Raw genomic sequence first — 21,668 nt, 5'->3', positions numbered from 1 at the left:
TCTCACAGTTCTGGAGGCCGGGAAATCTAAGATGAGGTGGCCAGAAGATCCAGTGCCTGGTGAAAGCCCACTTTCTGGTTTGCAGATGGCCATCGTCTCATTGTATTTTCACATGGTGGACAACAAAGAAAGTAAGGTCTCTTGTCCCTTCCTATATAAGGGCACTAATCTCATTCACGAGGGCTCTACCTTCATGACCTAATTAATTCCCAAAGGCCTCACCTTCAAATATCATCACATGGGAGATTTAGGCTTTAACATATGAGTTTTGGAGGGACACAAGCACTCAGTTCATAGCAGTCGCCATTATTTCTTTTCCTATATGCACACTTTTGAGTATTCCCCTCCCAAATGAACTCTAATATTGGCCATGTGACTTGCTTTGGTCAATGATGTAATAGTAAGTAAAGGTTTAAATGAGTTCTTGTTCATTGGAGCTTGATTTTTCTTGCTGCTGGACCATTTCTGCCACTATGTGGAAAATAAGATATCACAGAGAAACTTTCCCCAGCTGTCCCAACTGAAGCTTCAAACATGTGAATGACTATTCCAGACTACCCAGCTCCAGGTAAGTCAATACAGAAGAAATACCGAGGCAACATCCAGAGAAAAGGGAAATATAAATCATTGATGGATTTGGTGGTGGAAGAATAAAAATGTTCTTCTGATTTCTTCTATTTGCTCAGTGAAATAAAAATCCATGTTGTCACTCAGAGAAAAAGTGAGTGGGGAGAGTGTTAGGGATTTGAATATGGAGGAGGAAGGTATGAAATACTCATCTCACATTGTAGAAAGTTAATTGATAGAGAAAATTCAGTTGAATTCAACTTGTGAGTTGAGGTTATAAACATGAAATGCAACAGGTCAGCCTGATTCTGATTTTTTTCCATAGCTATGCTCAGCTGAACAGATGTAGGCAAAGCAGGCAGAGAATTAGGTTTAACCAGAGTTGGGGTTTTGACAGGCAAGAAATGTGGAAGAAGAGAGGGGCAAGAAATTGAAACTCTGTGAGGAAGAGCTTGGCATCTACTCAGGGGAAGAAGGAAAGAAGAGGAAGGCTATTATCAAGGGCAAAAAAAATGGTGTAAACAATTAATTATTAATACCACTGGTATCAAAGAACTGTTGCAGTGAGTGATTAGAATATACAAGCTGGAGAGAGAAGAAATAGTGCTCACAGAGTAGAAAACCTAAAATCAAGACTTGAAAGTTGTTGGGAACAAGGGAGGAAGGAACTGTGAGGCTAGGGTGTTGGCTGGACTTTCTGCTTGGATTCAATATCCACATTGCAAACAAGGATGACAGCAAGTCAAGTGCTATGTTATTCAAAATATGATGAGAGTGATGAAGAGGCCAGTATATGAATAAAATGGAAGGGAAGCTAATGGTATAGTCACAAAGCATGTACTTATAAGAAGTTGTAATTTTGTGGGAGGAGAGAGGAAGTAAAGTGGTCTAGAAGTAAGTGAAGAGTAGGAGGGAACATAAGTTATTAGTTAAGATATTAATTCAACAAATGTTTACTACTTTCCCAGTATGTTCCAAGCTCATTGTTTTGCCTACTGGAAACCCATTAGTGAATAAACCTGCAGATCCAGCGGTAGGGGAAATTTATGTCACAATCCCAAGAACAATCTCTCTCTCTCTATGTATGCGTATGTGTGTGTTTGTGTGTGTGTCAATTAATATATATGTATGCAAAATTCTAAAATAAATTATATTTATGTACCTCAGTGATAGCATCTACATGCTTAACATTCATTACGAGTTATAAATCTCCAGAGAAGGATTAAAAAGAAGGAGTTACAGGCTCAATTAGAAAAGGAAATTGATATTCTCAGGGGATGGCTAGCCAGTATAAGCAAGAAGATAAATTGTACCTTGAAGGGATTGAGGATATGGAATATTTTGTTGATGACAGGTATTTAATTCCAAACCATACAGTGGAAGGACATCAGAGGTAAGTGAGAGATAGAGTCTGACTGGTGGATATATGAACAATATCTAGAATATAATGGATGGCATTTTTGTGGTGACCCACATAAATAAGGCTGTTAATTTAATGAGATTAATCCCAATGGCCTCAAGAGAAGGTGAACAATCATTTTCAATTTAGGGATTGGTTCCTCAGTGGTTTGTAAGAATATGAACATAGATAATGAGAATCATTATAACTCAGGTAATGAAGAGATAATTTGTTGTTAGCGATATCACTGAAAGCCTCAAGTCAAACATAATGTAGCCTGTTTATAAATAAGTTAGGAGGAAATAAGAGTTAGGGGTAAGAAGTTATTGCATATACAATTTATGTGTGTTTGTTAATTAAAATGTTATTTGTATAAGAGATTTACAATTCATAAAGATTAGGAACATAGGTAGTATTATTGGGGTGCAGATACATAATTTATGATTACAGTTTTGAATAGACATATGCTATATTAATTTATGTATGTAAAGTAGTGAAGTTAATTTATTCTGGAGATACTGGCATTAATATTTTCTAAAAAGTGCATTTGATTTGTGGCCAGAAGCAGGTGGCTCATACCTGTAATTCTCTCTACTCTAGAGAATAAGGCAGGAGGATCAATTGGGGCCAGTGGTTGGACACCAGCTTGGGCAACATAAGGAGAATGCTATTCCTAAAAAATAAAAATAAATATATAATTATCAAGATGTAGTTGTGCCTGCCTGTAGTCTCAGCTACTCAGGAGGCTGAGGCAGGAGGATTGCTTGAGACCAAGAGTTCCAGGCTACAGTGAGCTATGATTGTACCACTCCAGCCCAGGCAACACAGCAAGATGCCATCTCTAAAAAAACTTTTTAAACACTTTCACGAAATAGCTAGAAAAATATGCAATGAAATAAATTATATGTCACCTCTAAAATTGGAACCATCAGAGGTTTTCATAAACTTGTCAGATATTTTGGCACAGCTAATTTTAAAAAGTTAAATGCTCACTTTTTTAATGGTAGTTATGGCTGTTATATAATTATATGTTTTGTGTTTCTAGTTTAAAATTTTGTACCTTTTCAAATGCATATTTATGTAATTACCATAAATTTTCAACAGTACGTGTATGCCTTGAATTTGTAGATAAGAAATTTTACTAGGACATGTATTGAAATGAAATATGAAAAATAACTATGTCACTCTACATCTTCAACATTAAAGAAGAAAACACTATTTTTGGATCCCTCCGAATTTGTCTGCATATATAAGACATAATTTTTACTACCCAGAGATAAAAATTTTGAACATAAACAGGTTGAGATATAGCACATCTTTGTATATTATCTCTATTTGTTATTGCTTGAATAGCATTTTATATTGATTCTTGCTAATGTATACTTTTCTAAAATTCACTATTTTCTTCCTTACTTAAAACAAAAAGCAAACTGACATAATAACCCCAAAATAAACTGAAATAGAACCATCACAGGAAAGTTTTCTCTTCATGTGAAAAGCGCTTCAAATGATCTTAATTGGGTGGTTTATGTGTGACAGGTACCTGAAAAGAATCCTAATGCAAGTGAAAACAAAAATCATCTTTGTGAAGATAAGAAGGCTTGGCACCATTTTTAAGGTTCACCTCATTGGTGGCTTATTACTCTGAAGGTTTTTAATTCTTTCCGTTAATAGAGAACTAGGATTCACACATGACATCTGAGAAAGACAGTCACTCTCAGTGATACCCCCTTGTCATCTCTAGCAGAAAGGAATTAATCTTTTGATCAATGACCAAGTCAGGGAGCTTGTCTAATGATTTATAAGGCACAGGTAACCAGTGACACTTTTTTCTATAATGTAAGCTCCACAAAGGGCAAGGGTCTGGACCATTCCATTCAGTGCTATATCCCCAGCTCCAGCTATATGACTTGGTACATAGTTGGTAAATATTAGATAAATAAATAATCAGTTTCTAAGTAGGAGTGATTTTTAGTAATTAGTTGTCAAATCTAGTGAAGGATAAAAGTATGGAAAAAATCAGGAAGGGATATTTTTCTAGAAGGTGGAATTCTGCTGGAGGTATTGCTTCCCTCATGGCTCATTCTAGATTGTGTGGAGACCAAAGATTATTCCATGGTTCCTTGACTGAAGATGGTATGGTCTTTTTACCCAGAACACAAGTTAACAAGTTCTGCTCTCTTTGATAAGTGTTAGGATTTTGCATAAACTCATGTCAGACAATGGGAGGAAACATTACTTAAATTTTCTATCAAAATTATATTTCCTAGTCCTTTAAGAGAAACAAAATCCTCATCTTTATTATCTAAATAGAAATGATTTCCCATATAACAGTAAGTTTAACAATAAGAAAATATTTAGTTTAATGCTGCCAAAATTGTATTGCTTGCCATTTTTTATGTTTAGTAACCAGTTTACTTCTTTTATTTTGATTTGATGTCCTTGGACATTTGATTTGTTTCCACAGTAATTGAATCAAATCTTAAATTTTTATTTAAATTAAAATTCTTTTAATAATTCCAAAAACAATGTTTTAGGGATATAATAATAGTGGCTGTTGTCTGAAATAAATGGTTTTAAAACAAGCTTGGTTTTGGAGTCATAGATAACACATAAATAAATATTTTGATTGAAATTTAAAATATTTAAGATAGTCAAATAATTACAATTTTTGCCACTCTAAAATTAATTTTGAGCTGAAGTCACTTCATCAATACAAATAAGTATATATACATAAATGTGTGAGAATACACACACACGCATGCATACATGTACAATTAAATCTTAAATATAAAACAAACGTGATTTTCATTTTTTACCTCAGATGGACTATGGCTACATATCATTTTATTTTACCATACATTAGTGTAGAAATATACTAAACACTTTTAGTCATCAGCATTGAGGAGGACTAAGACTTATGCATTGACCAGATTATTTTGTGCAGAGTTGGAGAAAAGGTGTTGCATATTTTACATGGTAAAGTTCTTGCTTTGATTGGCAGTAATAAAGCAGAAATGTATCATGTTATAAAATATATATATATTCGCTTTTATCAGAATATCTATAGTTTCATTTATACTCATTCTAATCATTTCTAATAAATAGCTTTTTTGGTGTATGAGATAACAAACAGAAAGTGTACATTGTACAGCATGTTAGATCCAAATTATACAATTCATTGATATGTAATAGCATTTGCTGTAGAAAGGAATAGGGATGAATTTTAAAATCCTAATGACATTTACCTTTTTTTATTATTGATCCATGTATATTGGTATCAAAGAACATTCACATCAAGTTTATTGCAGTGGACACTTACTTGAGCCATTCTTCACACATACACACAAAGCCATATTGAATGTGTGAGAGATTCTCAATTTTTCAAACATGACATAACTTGCTAAATGAAATCTGAACTTTGGCTTTAATACAATTTTCTTCATAAGGTAGATAGTTCTTGAATAGTGCTTATTAATTATGTATTTTGGGGGGGGAAAGGAAAATGAAAAAATACATGCTATATTCTGTTTTCTTCACTTTTTGTGCTTATTTATGTGTCTATGCTCCGTAATACTCAGACATCATTTCAAGCCCATATGTCAAGGGGAAACAATTCATTTGAATGTACTTGAAAATCCAAGAAGATATAATAATTAATTATCCTGGTGTAACAGGAGAAATTGATCACAAGAGGTCAATTTAAGTATCTTACCATTTCTTATACTGTAACATAATTATATTTCAAGCATTACTTTGGCAGTCTATTAATATATACCTTGGGTGCCCTTTCAAGTATAAGAAGGCAAAGTGGGGATCTCTGCAATATAAGACAGGTATTAATGTACCAATAATCCATGCCCTTGAGTCTTAATACTTCTTCTTACATTATCGTGTTTTAAACCCATTAATATTATACAATATATCCTCCTTTGATAGCATAGCCAACTTTGCAAATGAAACATAAAGAACATAAAATATATTAATGGAATATTTTGTGTTATAAATACTAAACTCCATTGTATTACTAGTTTGGTGCTATCTTATCATTATTGGTTTTGTAATAAGAAAATTTCTTTAATTTTAGAGTCCACTTTCATGCATTATTTGTCTTCCCCTTCAAAATAATAGTATATATCATTAACAGAAGGTAATTTATCATAACAATCTTAACATTTCACATTTCCTCTTTCTTAATTTATCTGTTTTCTTTACCAATAGACTTCTGTTTCTGTCATCTCATCCAGCACAGGGGTTATGATTGGCTACAGAATTATTAAAATAAAAAGGAAGTGATGCTAGGAAGTGGGCAGAAGGGAAACATTCCATTTTCTTGAATGGAAATGTTAGATGAACAATGAGAAGGCATTCCTCATTCTATCATGGTTTCTGGATCACCAGTTGATACACCTGGTTGGAAAAGCCTTTTATAATGTTTATATTAGTGTCCCAGTATAAGGAGAATGAGCCTTTGCCTTTCAGGTGTATGAAAATGTAACAGGTCATTTGTTTCCTCTTTCTCTCACAATTCACAGTACTTCAGAAACTCCTGTTGTCTTTATCTTTCAAATCTATCCAGAATACAATTTTTATGACTTTCACTATTCTCATGGCTGAAACCTTCTACATCTTTGGCCTGGATTGCTACAATAGTTCCCCAATTGGTCTTTCTGCTTTTACCTGCTTTTAAGCTTTCACCCCACCTCTGCCACCATCTAATCTCAAAACAGTAGCCAGAGTCATCTTATTAGAGGGTAAAACAGATTCAGACTCTTCTGCTCAAAACCCTCTAATGGTTTCCCATTTCATTGAGAATAAAGGTCAAAGTAATTGACAGGTCTTATAAGGCCCTCTATTATATGTACATACTCATTTAACTACCTTACCCCTACCATTCTCTCATCTGCTCACTTTATTCCAGTCATGCTGGCCTCTTTGCTGCTTAGCAGTCACATGGGTCATGCTACCACCATAGGAAAGCTTCCTGATCAGAAGAGCTTGGAATATTCTCCTCCCAAGTATCTGCTTGGCTTGCTGATTCACCTTATTCAGGTTATCCAAATGTCAACTTTATAACAAGAATTTTCTCGACCTTCCTGTTTAAAATTGCAACCCTTTCCAATGCCTGCTATCCCTTTTCACCTTCTGTGCTCTAGTTTTCCTCTACAAAATTTGTCATCTCTAAATATTATACGTAATTATTAATTATTATCATTTTTCATTTGGCTTATTTCTGCCTCCCGAAAGAATGCCAATGACATAAGGGCAGAAGTTTTTCACTATTATAGCTTAGTAACTAGAATAAGGCATAGAACGAAGTAAGTGCTCAATGCATATTTGTTGGATCTATAAGCAAATAAATAAACCTGTGAGGTCAACCATGTGGAAGGTACTATTTTTATTCCATCAGCTTAACTACAATGAGCAAAACTCATTCCTATCAGTAAATGTGGTCAATGCTAACATAAAATTTAAATTCTTGGTGTTTTTCATTATTTCAGTGAAATCCTCATTATTGAAACAGTGTCCTACTAATGGAGACACTTATGACAGTTGCATGTCTTTATAATTTATAACTAGTCTTACAAGCATTACCTCCATGCAAACTAACTTGCATATGTTGCTATTGGCAAGCAGGATTTCATGGACTCCAACAGCATTGCAATAGACAATAAAGATGGGAAGAAAGAAGGGGCAAGGGAAGAAAAAAGAGGGAGTAGACTAGCCATCTATTATCAGCGGAAAATTTCCATTACTACTCCTTCAAATAATTTGAGAACACTTCAGAGCTTGTCTTGGTTGCCTTAATAATATGTCATGAGGGAAAAACATATCACCTGAAAAGTATTCATGGGTGCCTATAGTAGACTAAGCAAGCAAAAATACTGTAACAAATATACTGGAAATATAATGTCTCAAACCAAATAGAAGTGTCTTTTTTTTTTTTTTTTTTTTTTTTTTTTTTTTTTTTTTTTTGAGATGGAGTCTCACTCTGTTGCCCAGGCTGGAGTGCAGTGGCGCTATCTCAGCTCACTGCAAGCTCCGCCCACTGGGTTCACACCATCCTCCTGCCTCAGCCTCCCAAGTAGCTGGGACTACAGGCACCTGCCACCAAGCCCAGGTAATTTTTTGTATTTTTAGTAGAGACAGGGTTTCACCGTGTTAGCCAGGATGGTCTTGATCTCCTGACCTCGTGATCGGCCTGCCTCAGCCTCCCAAACTGCTGGGATTACAGGCATGAGCCACCGCACCTGGCCTGGAAGTGTATTTTCTTATTGCCGGAGAGTCCAGAGAATGTTGCAGCCTAACTGAAGTTACAAAACAGGGGTGGCTTTACTTCAAGCAGCTTGACAATTGTTCTTTCAGTTTCAATAATAGGCTTCTAAGATTATTGTGGTCATTGTCATTGGTATTCCATTCCACCACAAGGGGGGAAGAATGAGGAAATAGTGCCTGCTACTTTAACTAATATTCTATTGTATAGAACTTAGTGACATAGACATACTTAACTAATTGAGGCTAATAAATACCATTTAGATATACAGCCAAGTGCCCAACTAATATGGAAGAAGGAAAAAGCGGATTCTAGTGAAAAGCTAACAGTCTCTGCCACAGTTTGGCCTTTTTCTCACCAAATATCTGTCATCCTTTCTTCCACACTTAGAATATTCACTGACTTTCTTCTCTCCACAACCAAAAAAAGAAACATCCCCAGATCTCTTCTTCAGTTACTGCATGTCTCACAGATCATGATCTGTGGCTGACACACAGTCTGCATCATTTGGTTCAGCAGTGTCACTTGCATTATGGTAACCAACGAAACAAAATACAAGTTTTCTGCTTCCCACCACCATCACCACCATGAACACAATGCACAATTGTGAAGTAAGGACAGAATAACTGCAGTATAAACTGTAATACAGAAAACGGAAACATGGGAAACATACAAGCATCACTAGTCCAAATAGTGAAAAACTAGGCAGGCATCATGAGGAACTTTGCCATGGTACTGAAGAAAGTTCCTTGATTGGACCATGGCTGTCCCCCAGAGGAGCACCTTTCCCCATTGTTCTTTGTAGCTTCTGGCTTAGTTCCACTGTAGGTTCCTTCTTGTTCATTATCCTCTGTGGCCATATTGAGATTGGTGCTATGGTCTCTGCCTTCCTTCTGAACTGTGCAAAAATACAAGTCCACTTTTTTTGGATGCAAGTTTGGGGCTCTGAGGACTGTTTCACTGTTTGAAGAGTCAACGGGATTTAAGGATAGGCTCATAGTTTCCTTGTCAATACAATTCTCTCAAAAACTTGGTAGGTTTCTAATATAGTTGCTTCCAGGCAACACAATGCCACAGTAACCACAAATTAAAGTAAACACAGTTCTTAAACCTTCTTTATTTTCCTCTTCCCATGTAATTACAAGAGTATTGGACACAATACACTTAGAAATAAGGGCCACAGATTTATCTCCCAACATTAGGGGTCAAGAAGCTGTTGAATTTTACAAGTCCCTCTGTTTCCTACTATCCTTGGTACAAACCACCCAGTTCTTGTCTGTGTAACACCTTTTTAAAACAGCTGGAATAGCAACATTCAGTAACATTTTGGCTGTTTCCGACCCCTTCTCCTTCAAGCTACAAGCTAAGCAGGCACATGGTCTGCCTTCCAAATATCAGAGTAACAGTGTGATATAAATGCTCAGCCAAATACCCAGCTACCTTGGAAGAAAAGCAGCCAGGAGTCAACTAGAATACCTGATCTGATATTATAAATATAAATGGTAGATGCATCGCATATTCCCTTATTGCTTCAAAATTGCTGCATTTTAAATTACTTGTAATCTCATTGAAGGCAATGGTTGAGTATGAGAATTGTCTTAGATCTATAACACAGACCAACACTGTTAAGTCATTTCATGAATACTTGCTGATTAATGTTATATACAAATGACTCTAAATGCCTCTAAAGAAATACAAATTATTTTTATAGCTATTTTCTGATTTTTCTACCCCATTTTCATCATTTTATTGATTTGTGTAGGATAAGACAGCATAATTATATTATAGTTTAAATGTGGATGGGTCAGGGAGAATATTTAGAATACTTTTGCCATATTTACTTGTTGAATCACTCTTTATTCATTTATGTAAGTAAACCATCATGTGCCAAGCACTCTCTGGGTTACACTGGTGTGTGTGTGTGTGTGTGTGTGTGTGTTTTCAAACAACCATTAAGTGAAATACATAACAATTTATATACCTGATCATTCAGAAGATAACAAAAAAGCTACTGTTAATTATTCACAGAAACCTTGTAGAGTATGGAATTATTCAGACTGACTGTCATAGATAATTGTTCACAGATTCTGATTAGCACTCAGTAAATATGAATCTTGATCTGAAATTTTCTATATTGTTGATGCTTCACAGTGATCCAACTTTTTGGTGAGGAACTAAATGGATGGTCTTACCAAGTATTGCCCAATTCAGAAACAGCTGCAGAGCTAGAGATAGAACACCAATCAAGGCTGTTCAAGACTGAGCCAGAAGCTTGAAGGAAAGGATGGGTGTGAAAAGAGAAGAATGTATTCTAAACTCTTCCTTCTCTGGTGACTAATACTGTCTACCAATATAAATTTGGTATTTATTAAGAACTATGCAGCATGGCCAGGCGCAGTGGTTCACACCTGTAACCCCAGCACTTTGGGAGGCCGAGGTGGGTGGATCACCTGAGCTTAGAAGTTTGAGACCAGCCTGGCCAACATGGTGAAACCCCGTCTCTACTAAAAATAAAAAAATTAGCCGGGTGTGGTGGCACGTGCCTATAGTCCCAGCTACTCGGGAGGCTGAGGCAGGATAACTGCTTGAACCCAGAAAGCAGAGGTTGCAGAGCAGTGAGCTGAGATTGTGCCACTGCACTCTAGCCTGGGTGACAGAACAAGATTCAGTCTTAAAAACAACAACAACAACAACTATATATATATAACTATATATATATATATGCAGTATCAAGCCAAGAATATATGACACAGCATACATAGCTCCACCACCATCCATCTTACCAAGGCAAATAATCTCTTGCCTTAAGTAACTAAGCCAGTTCAAATAATCTATGAAATTTTGAAGAAAGACAGTAGTTTTAGACATATCTATATTGTATTGATCTGAGAGTAATTATAAATTAGAGCTTTGATTGTGACTCTGAAAGGTATAGCAATAGCCACTATAGAAACAATCAATTTCTACTTTATTTGTCAATACTTATCCACCACCTCAACGCCAAAATTAGTACAATTTTTTTTTTGTCCTTGATGATGAAAGTGAACTCTTGACAGTGATGGGAAATTTGAAGTTTAAAGAATTTTGGCATCAATCAGAAGCAATTTTGATCTGTAATATCAAGATTTATTGGGCACCAATTGGAAGTCAGTATTTAGATACCAAGGTCATAAAGAAAAGTTGTCAAGTCAAAGTGTTTGAAATCATTCCAAGTAGGGCTGAGACTACTGAGTTTTTTAACCATAGTTTGCTTTTAAACACCCTGGGTAGTTAAGAGTTCTAAAGACATATTACATTTTAGAATAGATCACTGTTTTCTATTACGATCCTCAACCAAGTCAAAAGTGATACAAAATTCAAATTAAATACTAGTGCTAAAATTCCATTAATCTATTATAATAAATATTTATGAAATCCAGTCACACATTATAGAAATATAATAAAGAATTATACATGATTGGATATTCCAGATAAATAGTAAGTACCCATCTGAGAATTAAAAGCTATCTGAAATTGTCACTATTTCAGATAGACATAGGTCTAAAATATGTTATTCACAGTCATGTTTTCTCCTATGGAGCAGGCTAATTTTATTTAGCTATAGCTTTATAACTCAGGTGGGTTATGCTCCTTATCCACTAATGCCCTGGATCTTTCAAGGACTTGTCAGGAAACGAAATTGCACCTATCATTGTAACAATAATAATTTCACATACAGGATGGTAAAAACTGAAAAAAGTTGCTAACTAAGTACCTAAAAAAGGGAAAAGAGAACATTAAAATATCATGGAGATAACAACTTCAAGAAAGAGCTGCCACCCCTAGGACTGAGCGAACACAGGGAATAAGGTAGAATATTAAAACTTAGACCCTTGAAGGGAGGACCTTCAAAATGGAACCTCAGCCCTCTGAGGAGAGGGCACTTCTCTGCTGTTATGGGTGTTCCTCTGATTGGATGGAGGTCCTTCCACAGCTAGGACCACAGACTACTGAGAAAGTTTGATGGATGATATATAACCCCTTAGCTGAAGGAATTAGCATATTTGATAGTAGCTAAATTTACCTCTTTGTATCATATTTGCAAACCTAACAGAAGGTAATGAGCATCCAAAAATATATGGGTGATAGTAATTTCAATATTTGAAACATAATGAATTTGTCTACCTTGAATTAAAATCAAAACATAAAACTTCCAAATCCACATGATATGTATAGGATTTTACATACAATACAGTATACTATTTCCTACAATTTGTGAATCGACAAGAAACATTTAATCAAGAATATCACGACATAACAAATTAAGCATAAAGAAAATAATTATTTCTGTTATATTTATGTTCGTTGAACTATTACATTTAATAGTACAGAGCAATAACAAGCCTGTGGAAAGCAGAACTAAAAATCCAACTCTTTAAAAGAAGTATTTGTTTCTATCCTGCTTAAAACAAACAGCTTTCCAATGAAGCAATTCTAATCTTATTACATAGGCTTGATCTTGATACTTACATTTAGAAAGAAATTATTAATCAACAAAGATTAATGGAGTTAGAAATGGATTTCACAAAGATTATTTAAGTAGCTCTCTATAATCTTATCAACTAACAGTTTCTTTTAATGTTTCCCTGGGGTAGCATCAAGGAAAAAAAAAAAGAACTTTACCACTTTACCCACGTATATGTATCAACACAGAGGATTAGTAATGTTTAAAGTACTTCTTACCTATTAACATCCCAGATTTTGCTAGTTTTATCCAGTGAGGAGGAAGCCACAAAATTGCCGCAGGAGTGCCACGTGCAGGACCATACTGCGCGGCTGTGTCCTTCAAAGGTCAAAATGCAATCGCCTTTACATAGATCCCATAATTTAACTGTAGTGTCACCACTTGAAGTAGCCAATTTGTTGCCACTATTTGCAAAAACATAAAAAGACAGCTTGTTTAAAAAGTAACATAATTAAGTTTTATGAATACTGCATTCTATGAGTAACTTGTGTGTATGTATATGTATCTGATTTATTTTTACTTGTAGTGGCATATCTAAATGACTAAATATTATTATCTTATTTGGGTCTACGCAATTGCTAACTTGAATTGCTTAGTAATTCAAGCTGAAGAGAGAAACTGCTGTTGTGCAGTTTCTAGATTAATTCTTCTAGATTCTTCTAGATTAATTCACTAAATTAGTGTTTTTGTTATCATGTGTTTGTTTGGTTCAGCGTTGTATATATTAGGCTCTGTGGATGATCGGGCTTCAGAACAATAAAGATTCAGACATGGGCTAAATCAGTTTCAAAAACATAACACAATATGAAACAGTAAGTCAGCATTGCTTATGTTTAGATTAATTAAATGCTTCAGGAGTGCAGTTTGGATGAAGGAAGAAGTGAACCAGGAATGAGATACCTTTGAGTTAGATCATGAGAGATCAAAGAGATGTTTAAGTGTTGGGTGGTTGAGCATGACTCATTCAATTTTGCATTTTGGTAATTAGTAGATCTTAAAGCAGTGGCTTTCAAGTGGTGGACACAAAAGCTAGTTTAAGAAATGGGTAGGTGTCAGGCTGGGGCACGGTGGCTCACACCTGTAATCCCAGCACTTTGGGTGGCCGAGGCAGGTGAATCGCCTGAGGTCAGGAGTTGTAGAAAAACCTGGCCAACAAGGTGAAACCCCGTCTCTACTGAAAATACAAAAACTAGCCGGGCATGGTGGCGTGCGCCTGTAATCCCAGCTACTCGAGAGGCTGAGGCAGGAGAGTTGCTTGAACCCCGGGGACAGAGGTTTCAGTGAGCCCAGATTGCACCACTGCACTGCAGCCTGGGCAACAGAGTAAGACTCAGTCTTAAAAATAAAAAAAAAAGAAAAGAAAAGAAAAGAAATGGGTAGGTGTCAATGACACCAACAGAAACATCTAGTTGGTTGTGTGTGTGTGTGTGTGTGTGTGTGTGTATGTAACATCAGCTGCAAGAAAATTTTACTTCCATCATCTTCTACACATCCTTCTGCATTGCATGCTTTTTAAATGTGTTCTCTTAGGTACTTTCTCTCACCGAATTGTAATATACCACTTATTTATCCTCCTCCTCCCTGCCAGACTGTTTTATGATGGAGAATTGCATTTCATCTCTGTTTCTACAGCACCAAGCCTCATGACTGACCAATTAAAGTGCTTAGTAAATGCTTTAGAGTAAGTAAATATAGAAATGCATGCAAGCATGAATGAAATTATGCTATAAATGAAGAAGAAAAAGTTTCTGGCATCTCTGACAGAGGGAATAGTAGAATCAAAAAATATTTTGTTTTCTTGCTCATAGGCTTGGGTATTTTTCAGCTAAGAGGGAAATGTAATTTCTATCTGCAGCGTAGAAGCAGCCACCATTAGAGAGAAAGAGCTTGAAGTTTCTGGAGAGAAGGTGGATTATATAATGAGGATATTCTCATTTGAGTTAGAAAAGAATATCCAAGGGGCCGGGTGTGATGGCTCACACCTGTAATCCCAGCACTTTGGGAGGTCGAGGTGGGCAGATCATGAGGTCAGGAGATAGACACCATCCTGGCTAACATGGTGAAACCCCGTCTCTACTAAAAATACAAAAAAAAAAAAAAATTAGCCAGGCATGGTGGCGTGTGCCTGTAATCCCAGCTACTCGGGAGGCTGAGGCAGGAAATCACTTGAACCCGGAAGGCAGAGGTTGCAGTGAGCCAAGATCATGCCACTGCACTCCAGCCTGGGGGACTGAGACTCCATCTCAAAAAGAGAAAAGAGAAGAGAAGAGAAGAGAAGATACAATTGATTTTTCAAATTTGACTATCTGAAAAATCACCAAATGGCAGCTAGTCCCTTCACCAACAAAAACTGTTTTTGCCACAATTGTTTGTTTGCACATATGTTTGTCATTCAGAATTTTAGTTTTTAATATTAAAGATTGAACAATACATTTATCCAAAAACATGCATGTAAAAAAATTTAAAAATTATTTAAGCATGCTTCTTTCTCAAATCTATCTTTCCAATGGGTATCATGTTATTATGGACCAAAATCTTAGCATAGGATAAAAATTATTGTGGTATGTTTCTGCCTGTGGCTGAAAAACTCTCTCATATAAGTTTTATATGCTTATTTTGTGCTTTAAACCATGTGCCAGGCAAAAAAAACAAATCACACTGGAATAATTACAACTAGAATGAAGCAGTATTATTTCTTTGTGAGTGCTGTAACTGATATTTAGTCAACAATAAATATAAACAATATTCCCATAAGTTTTTAATATATAGAGATCAGAGCTCATATACTAAATCCAAAATATATCAAATATAAATTTCTGAACATTCTTTTGAAATGGTTTTGCCTTTCAAAAACATGGCCTGAAATATGGAAAACTGTGTAACTTTGGTTCATGAAAAAATCAAGGCCATTTCTGAGGGCTGAGAGAAATCAAGAGAGAGAAAAAGAATGGTATACTAAAATCAAAAAAGTGTGTTTTAAGAGATGCAAAAGATCAGAGTTTCCCTGGGCTCCACACAAATAGAAGGAACCAAAGCTCTCAAAAAGAGCACAAGTGAATGTTATGGACTGACTGACTGTGCCACTCCTTTCCCAGATCCGTACATTGATGTCCTAATTCCAATGTGGCAGTATTCGGAGGTAGGGCCTCTGAGAAATAACTAGGTTTAGACAAGGTCATGAGCACGGGAACCCTGTAATAGGAATAGTGCCTTTATAATCAGAGAAAGAGACTGGAGTTAACTCGCTCCCTGCATTGTGAGGACACAGCAAGAAGGCAGCCATTTACAAGCCAAGAAGGGGGCCCTCACCAGAACCTGATCAGGCTGGCACTCTGGTCTTAGACTTCTAGGCTCCAGGAGTGTGAGAAATTAATTTCTGTTATTTGAGCTACCCAGTCTCTGTTATTTTGTTATGGCAGACTGAGCTGACTAATAATGTAGATCCATGCTGTTGGTATACAGCCCAAGTTATTAGAAATTAGCTACTCAAAATTCTGCAAATAAAATTCAACCAAGTATGAGCTTACAAAATTATTCTCAAACACATAATGGGAAATAAGAAGCCATGACTGAGGATGAGCTAATAAAATTAACAAATACCCTGAAGGACACTAGTTGTTATAATTAAAGGGTACAAAATATAACTATAAGTAAAGTATATAAGGAAATAACAGCTACAATAAAAAGATCAAATGACGTAAGGTTATAACATGAATCTGCAAATCTGAAAAAAATATATATTTAGAAATTTTAAAAATAAAATTATGGAAATTAAGAAATCAATGGATGGGTTAAATAGCATATGAGAAACAGCAAAATTCAGAGTAAATGAATTGGGAAATAAATCCGGAAAAAAAATGAAAAACATGATATGTTCTCACTCACAGGTGGGAGTTAAGCTACGAGGCTGCAAAGGCATAAGGATGATACAATGGACTTTGGAGACTTGGAGGAAAGGGTGGAATGGAAGGGGGGCGAGGGGTGAAAGCCTACAGATTGGGTAAAGTGCATACTGCTTGGGTGATGGGTGCACCAAAATCTCAGAAATCACCACTAAAGAACTTACTCATGTAACCAAACACCACCTGTTCCGCAAAAACCTATGGAAATAAAAAATAAAAATAAATAAAGTACATATTTGAAAAAATCATCCCAACTATAGACAGATGAGGAACTGAACACAGTATAGGTGTTTAAAATTATAAAGGATACAGTAAAAAAGTATATTTTCCTAATCAAAATTCCAGAAGAGAATGGAAATAAAAGATAGATGTAACATTCAAAGAATTAAGGGTTGAGAATGTACAGAAACTAGAAAATTTAAGACCTAGAACCACATGTTTGGAAAGAAAAATGTATACCAAACAGGATAAACAGTGGTGTAAATAAAAAGAAATTTTTACTTAGATGCATTTTAGTGAATTGCTGAGCAGCATTGGCAATAATAAGAATTATAAGAAAAAAAGGAGGGAAAAAAGAAAAATAAGGTTATTTATTTATATAGTGATAAATATGTGTTAGAAACACTAATAAGCTCTTTATATATATTTGATCCTCACTATGACTCATAAGATGACTACATTATCTCTAAAACACTTGAACAACATCACAGAGAAAATAAGTCACAGGGGTGAAATTTCTTCAAAGAGCTAATAGAAAATAATGTTACTCTGGAATTATCAAAAATCTCTCTCAAAACAAGAACAAGGCTGGGCATAGAGGCCCATGTCTGTAATTCCAGAACCTTCGGAGGCCAAGGCAGACAGATTACTTGAGGTCAGGAGTTCAAGACCAGCCTGGCCAACATGGTGAAACCATATCCCTACTAAAAATACAAAAATTAGCCGGATAGGGTAGTGGACACCTGTAGCCCCAGCTACTTGGAAGGCTGAGGCAGGAGAATTGCCTGAACCCAGGAGGCAGAGGTTGCAGTGAGCCAAGATTGTGACACTGCACTCCAGCCTGGGCAACACAGCAAGACTCCACCTCAAAAAAAAAAAAAAGGAAGAAAAGAAACAAGAACAAGTATTAATGTTCCAACTAAACAAAGCAGTCCTCTCCTACAGAAATTACTAAGGATATATTTTAGGGACAGAAGATCTGAAAGGGAAGAAATAGTGAGCAAACAATTTGGTAAACATGTAAGTATATAGAAATATTTGTGTAGATAAATAAAATGCTTGCAAAAATGAAAATGCTTGTAAAAATAAAAATAACAAAACAATAATGATATAGTATTAACAATAAAGTTCATGTGCTATTAAGAAGAGAAGTAAAACCTTGATCAATTTAGGCTTTACTAATTCAGTCAGCATGGTAAAATGTTAAGAGTGGGCACTATAAGAATAGTAATAGAGCATATCACCTCCAAACCAGTATAAGAAAAAAAGAAATGGGTAAGAAAAACTTACAATTATAAACATCTAATATATCTAAAAGAAAATAGGAAAGGAGGAAAAAAGCACTAGAATAAATGATACAAATAGAAAATGAATTTTAAAAATAAGTTTTTAGATAGAAATACAAACATATGAACAAATCCAACAAACACAAATAGACTAAAGTGGAAGCTAAAAGTCATAAAAGACAAAGATTTTTCAGTTTGGCTAAAAAGAAACAAATTCAGCTATATGATTTTTACACGAGGCACACTAAACTTCTAAGGAGATACAAAGATTGAGAGTAAACAAAGCAAAGCAAAGCAAAGCAAAGCAAAATGAAAAAGTACCAAAAAAAGTTACCTAGGCCAAAGGAAATGAAAATAAAGATGAGGGATAGGGCCAAGATGGCAGACGAGAAGCAGCTTGTATGTGCTGCTCTCACAGAGAGGAACTAAAAGGCTAGTCAACACTGACCCTGCAGGCCAATCATCTGAGAAACCATGCTGGGATCCATGAATGCAGCAGGAGAACACAGAGAACAGAGAGGAGCAAAGCTATCTGTCTGGGATCAATGTGGCGCAGAAGAACCTCTCCAAAAAAGGGAAAGGGTGAGAGAGTGAGAGCTCGCCGGGAGATTCATGCTCTCCGCAGAGACCTGTACAAGACTGGGAGTAGGAAAATCTGCCTGGCCCCCAACTGTGCTTCCAAACTGAGGGAGAGAGCCATCCAGACATTTTGCAGGGGCAACTATCAAGTCCAAGGGGACTACAAGCCTTTAACCCCAGAGCAGACCAGCACCAGTGCCATCACCTGAATAAAGGCATAGCTGCAGTGCCTGGGAGCAGTAAGATTGCTCCACCCACCCCTTTGCCAGATGGGGCTCAGCACCAGCTTCTAGCCCATCAGTCCCACTTCAGCCTGAATTTGGCCTGCCACTCCACCCACCCCCACCACTGCTAGGCAGGCAGGCGATGCTTACTAGAGCTTCCAGCCCAGTTGTTCCACTTTTGTGTAAATTCAGCTGCAGGATACATCCTCCTGATGTCCCGGGAAACACTCAGGTGGCACGAGGATGCACATGACCCCACCCACTTTTGCCATGGACAGCCAGGTGGGCAACAACTGCTAGAGCCTCCAGCCCAGTCATCCCACCTCTATGTGAGCTCAGCTGGAAGGTGCAGCTTCCTGTTGCCCTGGGAAACACCCAGAGAGCACAGCACCATGTGACCTCACCTGCCCTCATCACTGGTTGCCAGGTGATCAATGTGTGCTAGAGCTTCCAGCCCAGCAGTCCTACTTTTGTTGAACTCAGCTGGAGGGCACAGCCTCCTGCTGCCCTGAAAACACCCAGCTGGTAGGGCAGACAACCCCACCCATCCCTGCTACTGATAGCCAGGCAAGCGACACATGATAGAGTTTCTGGCTCAGTGGTCCTGCTTCAGAGGGAACTCAGCTGAGGAGCACAAGCCTCCTGTTGTCCCAGGAAACACCTGGACAGTAAGGCATGTGATCCCACTGACCCTGCAAGGCAGGCAACACTTGCTGGGGCTTCTGGCCCAGCAGTCTGGCTTCTGTTTGGACTGATCTAGAGGGGGCAGCTTTCTGTTGTCCCAGGAAACACCCAGACAGCAGGGCACATGATGCTGCCTGACCCTGCCACTGGCAGCCAGGTAGGCAATGCCTGCTGGAGCTTTTGGCCCAGCAGTTACACTTCTGTGGGAACTCAACCAGTGGGTAGACTCCTATTGTCCTAGGAAGCTCCCAGAAAGCAGGACAAGCATCCCCACCAACCCCTGCCACTGGTGGACAGGTGAGCCACATTTGATAGGGCTGCTGGCCCAACAGTCCTAGTTTTCCCTGAATTTGCTGAGGGGTGCAGGCAGGCTCCTGTTGCCCTGGAAACACCAGGAGGTCAGGGTAGGCAACTCCACCCACCCCTGCCTCCCATAGCCAGATGGGCCACACCTGCTAGAGCTTCCAACCCAGGGGTCCCACTTCTGCCTGAACTCTGCAGGCAAGTGCAACCCCATGTTTCCCCAGGAAGCACATGGACATCAAATTAAGGCCAACCTGGCAAGAATACAGCTTGTCTGCCAACGCAGCCCTTGCCTGAGGAAACTCAATAGATCAGAAAGCCCAACAGAAGAAATGTGGGCATGCAGACAGTAATCATAGAGGGTGCCACCAAGACCCAGTAGTGTACTAGAATCAAAGCCAGTCAACCAAACTCAATTATAACATAATAAAATCCCCAAGGGCATCAATGAAGAAAAAAACAAAAAAATCAATTGAAAGGACAGAAACTTTAAAGACTGAAGGAACATCAGCCCACACAAACTAGAAAAAGCCAGTGAAAGAACTCTGACAACTTGAAAAGCCAGAGTACCTTCTTTCCTCTAAATAATCATACTATTTCCCCAGCAAGAATTCTTAACCAGGCTGAAATATCTGAAATGAGAGAAATAGAATTCAGAATATGAACAGGAACAAGGATCATCAAGATACAGGGAAACAGCAAAACCCAATCCAAGGAAGCTAAGAATCACAGTAAAATGATACAGGAGCTGATAGTCAAAATAGCCATTATAAAAAAGGAACCAAACTCATCTAATAGAGATGAGAAACATACTACAAGAATTGCATAATTAAATAGCAAGTATAAACAGCAGGATAGAAGAAACCGAGGATAGAATCTAAGAGCTCAAATTCTGGCTCTCTGAAATAACTCAGTCAGACAAAAATAAAGAAAAAAGAATTTAAAAGGAAGGAGCAAAATCTCCAAAAGATATAGGATTATGTAAATAGATGAAAACTATGACTCATTGGTGTCCCTGAAAGAGATAGGGGGAAAGTAAGCAACTTGGAAAACATATATCAGGATATTGTACATGAAAACTTTCTAACATTGCTAGAGAGACCAACATTCAAATCCATGAAATGCATATAACTCCTGTGAGATATTATACATGAAGACCATCTCCAAGACACATAATCATCAGATTCTCCAAGGTCCAAATGAATGAAAAAATGTAAAAGGCAATTAGAGAGAAGAGACAGGTCACATACAAAGGGAATCCCATCAGGCTGGACTTTTCAGCAGAAACTCTTCAACCCAGAAGACATTGAGTGCTTATATTCAGGATTCTTAAAATAATATTTGAAACAAGAATTTCATATCCAGCCCAACCAAGCTTCATAAGTGAAGGAGAAATAAGATCATTTTCAAACAAGCAAATGCTGAATGAATTCATTACCACCAGAACTGCCTTACAAGTGGTCCTGAAAGGAGTGCTAAATGTGAAAAAGAAAGATCATTACCAGCCACTACAAAAATACACTTAAGTACACAAACCAGTGACACTATAAAGCAACCACACAGACAAGTCTGCATAATAACCAGCTAACAATATGATGATAGGATCAAATTCATACATATGAATAGTAACCTTGAATGTAAACAGGCTTAATCCCCCAATTAAAATACACAGAATGGCAAGCTGAACAAAGAAGGAAGACCCAATAGTATGCTGTCTTCAAGAGACC

General features: G+C 37.1%; 1 protein-coding gene across 8 annotated transcripts in view; it reads right to left on the bottom strand.

Annotated features, from left to right (window-relative positions):
- The window catches only part of SPAG16 (sperm associated antigen 16), a 1,140,172-nt gene that overhangs the window by 473,386 nt on the left and 645,118 nt on the right, over positions 1–21,668 (bottom strand). For 7 of the 8 annotated variants that reach the window (XM_001148592.5, XM_016950433.4, XM_016950432.4 and 4 more), the window contains one exon: positions 12,963–13,148. The exons of the other annotated variant lie outside the window; for it this stretch is intronic. In XM_001148592.5, coding sequence (XP_001148592.1) covers positions 12,963–13,148 — 186 coding nt within the window. The remainder of the gene's footprint in view (positions 1–12,962; positions 13,149–21,668) is intronic. 8 annotated transcript variants of the gene reach the window in all.

Source organism: Pan troglodytes, chromosome 13 (genome assembly GCF_028858775.2).
Source record: "Pan troglodytes isolate AG18354 chromosome 13, NHGRI_mPanTro3-v2.0_pri, whole genome shotgun sequence".
NCBI lineage: Eukaryota > Metazoa > Chordata > Mammalia > Primates > Hominidae > Pan > Pan troglodytes.
Note: the sequence above shows the minus strand (reverse complement) of the source record. Positions and strands in the feature narration are given on the sequence as shown.